The 12714-nt window shown below is 31.9% G+C and overlaps 1 protein-coding gene across 7 annotated transcripts in view; it reads left to right on the top strand.

The window, feature by feature from the left end:
• LOC123302584 (potassium voltage-gated channel subfamily H member 7) overlaps positions 1-12714 on the top strand; it is a 110732-nt gene that overhangs the window by 59826 nt on the left and 38192 nt on the right. For 6 of the 7 annotated variants that reach the window (XM_044885569.1, XM_044885572.1, XM_044885571.1 and 3 more), the window contains exons 4-8: positions 2442-2591; positions 4807-4951; positions 6072-6578; positions 7697-7872; positions 9385-9596. In XM_044885569.1, the coding sequence (XP_044741504.1) occupies positions 2442-2591; positions 4807-4951; positions 6072-6578; positions 7697-7872; positions 9385-9596 (1190 nt within the window). The remainder of the gene's footprint in view (positions 1-2441; positions 2592-4806; positions 4952-6071; positions 6579-7696; positions 7873-9384; positions 9597-12714) is intronic. The other variant, XM_044885573.1, reaches the window with a different exon arrangement.

Below are 12714 nucleotides of genomic sequence, written 5' to 3'. Positions count from 1 at the left end.
GTCTAAATATTTTAGATAGTTTTTTATCACACTCTCTAGAATTTTGATATAGAAATATCCAATTGAAAAGGATAACCTATATCATCATTTTTTCAGCCAACTTTGAACGATAAAAAAAGTAATAAAAAGCCCGGTGACCTAGGAATTTTTTTTAATTTTTGTAAACTATCAAGTTTTATTGAAATCTCTAGTATTATTCCCTGGTATTATTTCGTAAATTGTCACTTATCCAGGTTAGGCTGTACACATGTGAACATATCTACTGTTCATAACAACAACAATGAACGTAAAATCATATCGATAACCAATTATCTTTATAATTCAAATTACTTGTGTATGATAAATTATACGATTTTTTATTCACATTATACAAATCGTAATTTTTTATTTACAATTTCGAATACAATAGTTTATTAATAATATATTTTGCAATAAAAAAGTACACACATATAATAATAATAAAATAAAAAATATAATAATTTTTTCATATAGAGACATATTATTTACTTATATGATTTCTAGTATTTCTAACTAATATTTATTTATTTCGAAATAATTATTTTCGATATTTAAATATCGGGTCGGGGTCGGGTTAATTTTTTTTTATATACTGGCATGTATGTGACACTTTCGAAGGAAAAACTATTCCTCAATTATTTTTAAGGTTGCCATCTCTTCGGTTTTGGACTAAACTTGGTACACCTTGATTTATTTTATATACAGGCTGTTCTATTATTGATTGCACAACTTTCGTTTCCTGAATAAGCTGAGAAAAAAACGAAGAAAATATTCTTTACCAAATTTGGATCTGAGGCCTAATTTACGAGATAAAATAAAATTATATGTAATCTATATACAGGGTGTTAAAGTTCTCGGGTGTCACTTTCTACCTGTGTGTCATTTTCTACCTGATTCAAAAGGGGGAACTCTATATTCCGTTACTTCTGGGAAACTTTGTATATAAAGAGCAATGTCCTGACTAACATAACACCACTGATGATAGAATTTTGAAATTTTGAGAGGATCGCGTACGAAATTGGTTACGTTTTAACAAACTCAGTTACTACGGTATTATAATTTAAATAGTAATTTTCGATTTAAGGACAGTTGAAGAAGTTCGACTGTAATTATAACTGAAAAACGAATGCAATATTTTTTGATAAATTTTTTTTCAATAATATAAAATTCACCCCCACTCCACCATTTGCTCCCCTACTCCTTCATTTACAATAAGTATAGATAATAGTCATATTTGAAGTAAGTTTCAATCAATTAACAAGAATATATAATGAATTTACCAATAACTATTTTGAACTAGTGTTGGAATGGGCAACCTAAATTCACAATTTGAATAAAGCTTTTTATACCATGTATATATGAAATATACATAGTATATTAAGTTTAGTCCCAAGTTTGTAACGCTTAAAAATAATGATGCTAGGAAAAAAATTTTTTCATAGGTGTTCATAAAATCACCTAATTAGTTCATTTCCGGTTGTCCGTCCGTCCGTCTGTGGACACGATAACTCAAAAAAGAAAAAAGATATCGACCTGAAATACAGCGTACTCAGGACGTAAAAAGTAAGGTCAAGTTCGTAAATGAGCATTATAGGTCAATTGGGTCTTGGGTCCGTAGTACCCATCTTGTAAACCGTTAGAGATAGAACAAAAGTTTAAATGTAAAAAATGTTCCTTATCAAAAATTAAACAACTTTTGTTTGAAACATATTTTCGTAAACATCACTGTTTACCCGTGAGGGTGCCAATTAGGCGGAAATTTTATAATATGTACTATACTTGATTATCAGTTATGTATGTGTCACATCTATGTATGTGTAATGTGATAAAGAAATCAACACGGACTATGCATGGTATTTCAATAATTAACTCAGTCAATTGTTTGTTTTCACTTGTTAATTTTAAAATTGTGATTTTTAACATAGTACTTTATGGAAGGACTCCCAAAAATGTTAACAAATTGCCTAGTTTACGATAGTTTTAGAGCATTTTAATACATTTACGTCATACAAATTGCCTAGTGTACGATATTTTTAAAACATTTTTTTACATTTACTACCACTTTAATTGAATAAACATCCGACTTACATCCGAACCACTTTAATTCAATAAAATGAGTCTTCTTTGATACTTTTAACGATTACAAAAAAAAAAAAAAAAAAACTAAATCACTTTGAACGTTTTTAATTTTCGATCCATAAATTATATAACGCAATAAATTTCTATCTCGAAATTTCTGAGTCACAGTTATCTATTCCAACATTATTTCGAACTGAATTGAAACAAGAAAAAGTCATTTGAAAATATCGATTACCATTTAAATAAATGAACATTCATTATCCACACAACTTCAACAATTTTTTGACCGAAAAAATTTCGAATCGATAACAATTAAATAAAAATGTTTTTTTTGTTTCTTTAAGGTACAAAGTTTCTATGTTCCGAAGTCATTGCACCAATTCGATCTGAAGTCGATGATATTAGTTTATTTATCATTAATTTCGAGGATTTAACATCACCGCAAAGTTTAACTGAAGAACCGCCAATACCTCCACCGGGTAGACTTAGTAAATGTAAGTATACAAATATCAAATATCATTTACAATTATACAGTTTATAACAGAGGCCACTCACATCATTATTTATTTTTACTTACAACTGCATTCAATATACAATTAAATTTTAATGATGTGGATGGAGTCAGATACTTCGTTCTTATGCAAGCGACGACAGTGTTTAACAACCCCTCCCCACCCCCATTAAATTTTAATTGTTCACACTGACGCAGCCTGGATTCGAATCCGCAACCTCCCAGTCAGTATCCGAACGTTTTCAAGAAGATTTAACTCGCACGACCACTTAGCCGGTTTATACATAGATATCTGAAAACGGAGGTAAAACCGCATTATTTTTAACGTTTTCCAAAAAACAGTTAACGGTAAATCAAGAGTAGAGACCACTTTTGGAACATGTTCGATTGTACTCAGACCAAAGCTGACGATACCAAAATTATTATCAGGTTTGTTTGAAGCACTTGCTTGCTCGATAAAATTCGAAAAATTCACCATGCGACGACCTCGAAACGTTCTGCTACGCTTGGGGAATAGTAAAAAGTAAAAGATACTTCGACCAACGCTGAAAATAATAAATATTAGCTTACAAATGCAAACAACTTAAGATTAAAAGTTACTTTAAATTGATTGCATTTGCCAACGAATATTGATCACGAATTTCGAACTAAAAAACTTCCAGAACGATCGAAAAAAACTAAAATTAAAAGAACAATACAAACTTGGCATCAATCCGATCCTAGCACATCAGTTCAAATGGAAGGGGTAGGAATTTTTCGCTTAGATAATGGCAAATGAGAAGTATTTTTGCACACACACAGAGTCAATAAATCCAGCTCCGGAAGAGAGATCGGAACTGCCTTAATCAGGCCACCCCTTCGGTACTTCCATAGAAGTCAAAATTAAAACTTTTTCTTACGGGGGTGAATCATGGGTCAAGGGTCGAAAAGTACGAGATTTCCACAGATGTTGATGAAAAAGAAATCCAATAACAATCTCAGAAAAGTGTACCTGTTGTATATATAAAACAAATAGACAAGAGGTAACTTTTCCGAAATTATCATTAAATTCTTGTAGCTGCAAAAGTGTGACGTTTCATGGGCGTCGCGAAAGTGGGGCAGCTGCTCCTATCTAATTCACAAAAAATTTGCGTTTTTTCTTCTATATTTTTACTTGAACATGCCTAGAATTGATACTTTTCCTATTCTTCTTAAATGAACTTGGCCCCTATTTGCCGCCGTTGTGATGATTGTTTGAGGCTACGGACCCACATATTAAAAAATAAATGACTTAAATGTGTCTTTAAGTTAAATAAGATTAGAAAAATATTTATTATTGAAACCGTACAAAGGGGTTGCGGCTATTGTTGGTGACTGGTGTTGGTTTTAGTGTCAATGTGTCATGATACTGATACAATCAACGAGCTGGGCGATTCATGGGGGGATGAGGAAATAATCCACAAATATTGAGGGTTAAAACTTTAAACAAGTACTTAGTGAGATACTTTGGTACTTGATTGGTATTTGCTACACTTCAATAAGCAAACAAATTAACATATTTATTTTTTATTAAGTACCAATTAACAAAATAATTACATAATCCAAAAAATTGAACAAGGCGCTTCAAACTAAAATTGTTTGCCGTATTGTACTTACTTTTTAGGGTGCCATACCAAAATTATATAGATATCTCAATACATTTATATAAATATCTTAAAAACTATTAATCTAATACCCAAACTGAGTTTCATCGGAATTTGAGATCAAAATAATTTCCCGATTCTTGGAAATTTCTTCCCGAATTTGATAAAACTCCGCTTATTAGGTAATTATTACTCAAAATATTACAAAAATTGAGTCCATTTGGCGTTTGGACGAATAATTTTCGTAAAATTGCAATAGCTAGAACAATTTTGGTAGATTTTAAAAAAAACTAATCGTGAAGTTGTCAAATAAATCCAATTTTTGTACTTTTTCGGTCAAAGTTATCTTATGTATTGAGTTTCATCGAAATCAGGGATAAAAAACTTTTTCTTAAGGTTTATTGGAGTAATTTTGACCCAAAAAATACAAAAATCGGGTTTATTTGACAATTGGACAAACAGTTTCCGATTTATTGCAACGCTAGAGCGATTTTTCTGTAAATAATAAAATGATATCCCCAAAAAAACATGTTTAAATATCTTTAATCACAGATGAATGTTTTTTTTTTTTTTTAGTTAATCGTGCGAGAGCATCATTTCGGCAAAGTTTTAAGTTGGGCCATTCATTACGACGTAATCGGGGTAGACGTTTAGCTGGATATTTAACACCTCCGAGCGATGTACCAACAAACGAAGAGGACGCACAAGATACAGAAAACTGGTGAGCTTTGGGGTACTATCTCTATCTGTTTGAATAACTTGTTGTTTCAAAAAAACATATACAAGTTTTTCATTAAATCAAATTTGTTCAACTAAGGTTTGCTACGGTAACCTCTTGCTCTAGAATTTTTGTCAAATGAATAATCAATTATTTTTGCAAAAAGAAAATATTTCCGATCGAAATTTTGATTATTTACAACTTTTTAATTTAAATAAGAAACTAAGTGAAAATAAACAATTAACTTATTTAATTGTTGAAATTCCCTATACAGGGTGTTCCATTATTGACGTCAGAACTTTCGCTCCCTGAATAAGCTGAGAAAAAAAAGAATAAAATGTTCTTGAGCAAATTTGGATCTCAGGCCTAATTTACGAGATAATTATCCTACTATAATAATCAATTAATAAAAAATACATTCGTTAAAATCAAATTCATCCAATAAAACACTACTTTAACAGAGAAAGGAGTGATTTAAATGGGACTAAACATACTGTGATATATTTCATAAGAATACATGATTGATTATAAAAGTTTCAATTTATCGAACTAAGAAAATTTTAATATTAAACACGGTAATTAAGAAGTCGCGGTAATAAAGGGTAATTAAAACTTTTAAAACGATAGTCATTTATATATACTTTGTATTTTGGAAAAACTCGTTTTTTAAGACAGATGTTCGTTTTCACTTTGTTGACCTCCGTTTAAATTCGATTTAGCTGAAATTGTTCGAGTTTCGAGATTTTTTCAGAATGGCCATGAAATGCTTGCTTACAAAAAAAAAAAGGTAACAAAAAATGCTAAAAATATTTGTTTGTAAGAAACATTTTTCTAACTCGGATAATTCTTAAACCTGTTGTCAGTTAAGAATTTAATTGATCCGGAGAGCAAGGTTTCGATCCCAAAAACATCGTATCGTTTCGTAGTCATTAGAATAGAATCTTATTCGAATATTGATTCACTTAGGTCGAATTTCAAGAGAAAATGTTTTTTATTGTTTTTTCTGCTCGATACGAAAATTTTCTGGCATGTTTTTGGGTAGAATTTCAAATATTCCCCGATTGCTTGCTATCCTGGAAAGTTATTAAAATAATTAATATAAATTTTGTATAAAATTTTGCAGCCCGTTAACGCAAAGTGATCCATCGCCAGTATTGGAACGTGGTAATTGGGGTAAAACAGGTACAGGGACCGCCGGTGGCACAGAGCAAACAATATCAGACGATAAACAAGACAAAGATAAAACTAGTACTAGTGGTTTTGGGGAACAACAATGCAGTAGCAGTAGTCAACAACAACAACGAAAAGAAAAACAAAGTTATCCTGGTCCTGGAAGTGGTGCTCCTGGTAGTGGTGATCCAGATTTTTTAATATTAGTGAGTGGTGGGGCTGGGGACACAACGAAATCAAGTGGCAGTAGTGGCAAAAGTAAAGATGACACGGCAACGCTTAAAAAATTACATAATCAAAAGAATTTAACAAATCGTGAACATACTGTGTTAAGTATTAGTCAAAGTGCTCCGAATTCAACGCAAAGTAGTTTTGAGAACGATCCAAAAAGTAATTGTATACCATTACCGCTACCGCTACCGCTTGAACGTCCAAAACACAAAGCAAAAAAAAGTAATAGGTAATTATCATTAATTATTACTCATCAATCATCTAATATTTATCAAATCAAATTCAAATATTTCATTCTCAAAATATTCAAACATTTCCATGGGTGTCCCCCGGAATTGTCAGGGGGATCAACTCCTAGAAGCCATGGCTATTTTTTAAGATTTTCCCAATTTAAAAATATTATCAATAGTCATGAGAATTGAGAGAATTGAGAATCATTTTTTCTCTCTGGGTGGAATGTATCAACTTTCATCCCGCTGTGCTAAAAGAAATTGCAACATTTCACCTAAACCGATCAAAAAAAATGTACACACATAACGGGAACAAGTAAAGAATGTCACGGCCTCGTCTCGGGCGGCAATGAGCATGAAATCTGAGACATTCTTTGCTTTTGCTCCCTAGATGTGAAATATACTATTATTGTCGAAACATGATGGGGTTTAACCTCCGTTTTTTCAGACATCCATCTATAAATGAGGCCACCCACAACATAATTTTTTAATCTTTATTTATTTTAAACTGCATCCGATTGTACAATTATTATTTTATAATGTGGGTGGAGCTCGTTACTCCGTTTCTTATCCAAGTAACGACAGTGTGACCAATTAACCGCCCCATTGTAATGGATCAGACTTCCTCTGCGTGGATACGAATCCGCAACACCCCAGTCAGTAGCCAAACTGTTAAAGGCGATAACGTGTTTACTCGTTCGGCCATTGAGCCGGTTGATTTTTTGGCATAAGAGTGCCACGATCGTAAAGAATGAGGTGTAGAGGCCGTGTTATAAGGAAACGATTTTGTGCTAAGATGTTCATTTCCACGTGAACAGACTTTTCAGAGTGTCTTAAGATATTCGGTTACCAAACTGGGCTACCAAAAATAAGGGGCCTTTTTTAACAGCGGAGTAAATATCTCTCAGAGAAGAAGGTTGCTTGTCGGTTTAAAAAAAAGCTAGGTTGCGTCACCAAACTAGCTTCTAGCAACATTTCGCTCTAAAGGATAATTACTGCGATAAACAAGTTTCAAGTCGAGAAAATCTTAAAAGCCAGGAAGTATCACTAAATATTTGTAGTGCTATGTAGTGCAAAGTCAGAATTAATTGGGATTTTTTCTTTTTTAAATCCGCAGTCAAAATAGTAACAGTTCGGTACAAATAGCTCCAATTGCAAGTCCAGAATCGATATCAATTGGTCACAATGGGTCCAGTAACATTTCACAGACTTCAAGTTTAGATGCAATCAGTAAAAGACAAAATTTTAGTAAAAATGGTCATACTTCAGCCAAAATAAATAGTCGAAGTTCATGTAAGTATTCTAAATCGAATCTTTTTTTTACAAAATATCTATGTTTAAGGTGTCTACTAAATGTATATTTTTAGATTTGCACCAATATTTAGGATTTTGTGCACAGTGCATTGTTGTCTTTTATTTCCTTTGCCAGAAGTTGTGAACTGTGCGAGACGAGTTGTATCGTTTATAACGACTATTATTGACTGTTTTTAAGAAATTTAATACGTAAATGACCGGCCATGACACAATGAGAAAAACGTATTTGGTCTTCCATAATTTGCGTTACTCTTACAACTAAAATAGGCGTTTTTTAAAATTTCTTTATTAAAGAACTGAATCTCACGTTTTTGAGGTTTCATTCTTTAAACCTTTCCAAATTAATTCAGTCTCAGATGCGAGGAAATTTATTAAATTACTGATCTTTCACTAATTTCGATAATGTTACTACTATCGAAAATGAAGGGAAAAACTTATTTTATAACAGGGTCACCTCAGGCCCGCGCGCAGCAAATTTTAAGCAAATAAAAGCAAGAAATTCTTTTTTCGAGTAAGATTTAATTAGCTCAAAATGTAAAATCTTTTCGTCGATCTTCAGACATTGTCGATCTAAGGTATATTTTCAGACGACGCAAGGTTGGAAAAGAGCATTCATTCGTTGCTCTTGTCACAGGCAAAACTGTCAGAACGCGAAGCACTTAGTAGACATTCGGGAACGCATCTTTATTGCATCTTTATTGGCACCTCGCCTAGCAATGCGCTTTCGCCAAAATTGAACTTCGTCGATTCAGATGTATCGTGCTCAAAATATGTATGGATATCTGATTCGTCAGTGGAAATGCGTCTTATGAATGGGTGCATTTACACGACACTATTATTAGTTCAAAATTTACGTGGACAGATTATCAATGAGAAGAGTTTTGACCTCCAAAACTCCTTCAATGCGCACGGACCTGGGTCACTCTTAATTGATGAGTGTCGAAGGCCACTCATGGCGAGGGTCGCGTTTTAAGACGAAACAATTACCGTTAAAAAGCGTTTTGTCTCACGTTTTACAATGGCTGTCATAGATTTGAAAAAATTTCTATTTCGTTTTAAGGAACCTGTTTGAACAGAGTATGTAGTTACGCCAATGTTTTTCGATCGATCGATACTATCCAGTAAACGAAAAAAAAGTTTCTATAACAAACTTTTGAATGAATCTATTTAATAATTGATCAAGGTTAAATTTAATTCGTAAAAAAAAGAATTATCTGTCCGTAAGTCTACCACTGACCTCTGACATAAGGACATTTTCCTCTGTTGATATTGATTACCTACTCAGGTAGTCTCATAAGCTGTAATTAAATAAAATACTTCTTTACAATTTTCCGATGAATAATTCATGAAAAATGATAAAAAGGAAATATGATTTTCCGAATGGAAAGTTTACGAATAAGTCGAATATTAATTGAAATAAAAATAAAAAATTTATCTATTCCGCGTGAGTCGTTTTAGGTGGTAAAACCGTATACTTTTTTCTATTTACAGCGAATAAAAACAGTTTCACAAAACCGTTTCATAACGTATCTAGTGAGAGTGATTTACAACGTTATCGAATTAGTCACGATCGAAAATCACCCTCATTAAGTAATGTACCCTCAGATTCATTAAAACACAAATTTTCTATGCAAGATAATGGTTCGGCCAAATATTTTCAAAGTGGCTTACATACACCAAAAATGGGTGAAAAAGTTGCTCAGGTAAGTGAACAAACTTTTTACAACATACGTCATCATTTTTTTTTGTTTATATTACAGGGTGTCCAAAGCCAATTGAAACAACAATCTACAATCAAATCATTTTATTGTGGATTAGTTTATATCTGTTTTTTATCCGATCGGAATTTTTTTTTGTGACATCGATCCATTCTTGTGCTATGAAAAGAAGCCGTGTTAGCTCAACTGACCTTCTTTTTATGAGGGCAGGAAAATTCTCCCAAAAAATTTATATTCAGTTGAATCAAAACAGAAATAAACTAATTTAACATAAAATTAAATGAATTGTAAAAAGTTATTTCAATTTTAAATGTGTACATGGACTTTTGAACACCCGGCACATAAAAAATAACATTTTTAAATGCACTGATTAAAACATTTTTTTTTTTTACATTTTTTATTTTTTTTTTCAAAATAACTCAATGTTTTTTTGATACTTAAACAAAGTGAGGAATTCAGGAATAAGAAATATTCCCACTTGATTTGAGGCATGCTTAAGCTGAATTTGATTTGATTGAGTATTTTGCTAGGAATATATTTATAATATGACCCATATGGCCTGACGTCGGTCTCCAATTTCGATTCACGTCACAATTTAATTATTTAAATTTCTTGTAGTTTTTGAAGAAAGATTAGTTCGTTCGTAATTTTCACTGCTTACGATTGTTTTTCATCGATTATGAGGAATGAATTTTGGGTCTAGACATTTAGTTGAGCATTTTCGCTGCATTGAAAAGTGGAATGGAAATTATTAAGAGGGTATATGTGGTCGAGTAGGTTAGGTTATATTGGCTGTCCACGAAGGACACACTTAGGCTATAGAGAACCTTTGCGATACCATATTTGTATTTTACCACCTTTCCGCTGATAATTTCATTTATCGGCTCATCAATTTCAGAGGCTGAGTGCACCTCCTTCATGCATATATCATGCACTACACCGGCCTATCACAACTATTAATTAAATTAAATTTGTTGCGACGGTGGGAATCGAATCCGCTACCCTAACCTTATCCAACTGAGCTAATGTGGTCGAGTAAATTGTCAGCAAAATTAAGTTTTTTTTACTACTTTAAGTAATTCGAAAAATTTATCAATGTTGATGTCTTGCTAATGCAATTTTTTTAAATATAAAAAGAGCCGATTATCCTAGAACTACGCTCTGTTACCAGTCTGCTACCAGTCTGCTACCAGTTGAATGCGACGATTTCCCATAATTTGTTTATAAAACAAAATTAGGAATGATCTTGAGAGAAATGGCATACTTGAAAAAAATCTTAACTACAACAAAGTTTCCAAATGAGGCAGTAAATACTCAAAAAATCATTACTCGACCACAAATAGCTACAACTCGATTGATTGACAACAGTTTGAGAGTGGTGTGGTCGCGTGACCCCGACCTAAATGACATGTAAAGTAAATAAAATTACTAGTTGGCTCATGGTGTACTTAAAAAGAGTAAATAACAACGTATCCAGCAATAATGTTTGCAAATCAATTTAATAAATAGATTTTTTTTTCAATTTTATAACCGCATGTACAGGGTCCGTCAGCTGTTTTGTATTGAAGACTAATTGTAGTACTGAAAATTGTGAATTGAAAATCCCAAAAAAAAAAACACATTAAAATCGAATATACTAAGTTTTTATTGCCTTGTTTATAGAATTTCATCGAAATTAAAGGCAAACAAACTAAACTTTCTCAGAAAATATCGAAAAATTTTTTTCGTAATTTGATAAAACTCGGTTTATAGGGTAATTATAACCCAAAAAGTACAAAAATTGTGCTCATTTGACGATTAGACGAACAAATTTCGAGATATTGCAATAGCTAGAGCGATTTTGATCGATATTTCGAAAAATACTCGCTCAGCCCTCACATTTTTTGGATCAAAATTACCTTATAACTCGAGTATGTATTATTAAATTTTGAAGTCAAATTTGTTTGTCCATTTTTTCGGTAAAGGTTTTTTTTTTGCAAGGACTACAAGGTATTTGACCCAAAAAATATAAAAATTGAGGTCATTTCATAGTTAGGAGTGTAATTCTGAGGTATCGATAAATCTTACACCGAGGCTGAAATCTCATTGAGTCAACATTCGAAAGTCTAAACCTCTAAATTTTTTATTAGTCAAATTATCCGAGCAAATCCATATTTTTTATTACAATTTGTTCCGAAAATAAGGTCGATTTCGAGGTCAGATCCGTTTGAGATTCTCCTCTATTCAAATTTTAAAAATACGGTAAAATATGTTGGTTTTAAATTCTACAAGAAATTTGAATAAAAAAAATGTGACAGTCGTAAAGAATCGTAAATCGTAGATTCCAAATATGGCCCGTAAACTAAAAAAAACCACTCAAATAAGAAAATAAAGTGCGTGTATAACAAAAAAAAAAGTAGCACATTCAAATTAGGGTACAAATTCGATAAAATTACCACCCCCCGCCCAGCTGACTAAAATCAGTTCAACGGAAAATGTGTAAGAGTGTGTAATAAACAGGTACACCTATCCTCACCTCGAAGTCGAACATATGTTAGAATGAAATATAAAATATATAGAAAAAATAAATAAATCACCCCCCATAACCTGAAAACAACCCCAAACAACCCCTCATTCACAAAACATATTATAACAGCCGCATGAAAAATTATTGATTATTTCAAAACACGAAACGCGGTAACTAAAAACAAGGTTATACATCACGAAAAACTATCTCACAATTCCACCACTCGTTAGTTTTTCACCACTATTCGAATCTGTAATTGTTTTGTAAAAAAGTTTTCCCTTTTTTTAACTTTTACTTTGTTTATTTGTGCAAATTAAACCGAAAAAACTATTTTTTAAAATCGAAAAAAAAAAATGCTTCCCAAAAAAAATCAGCAATAAAATCTGTGATAAAAATTTTTAAACGAATTTATATGCTCAGAAGAAGAAAACCCCGGAGGATTTCGAGGATACAAACACAATAAAAAGAATGGAAGACAAGCGTATTCCTAGTATTGTAGTGGTATTTAAATTTCAATTTCATTATGTTTAGTTTTAATAATAGTAAAAATGAATTTTTTGAGTTTACTCAAAATATACAAATTTTAAACCAGATTGT

This window comes from Chrysoperla carnea, chromosome X (genome assembly GCF_905475395.1).
Source record: "Chrysoperla carnea chromosome X, inChrCarn1.1, whole genome shotgun sequence".
Classification (NCBI taxonomy): Eukaryota; Metazoa; Arthropoda; class Insecta; order Neuroptera; family Chrysopidae; genus Chrysoperla; species Chrysoperla carnea.
This window is presented reverse-complemented; position numbering and strand designations above follow the sequence as displayed.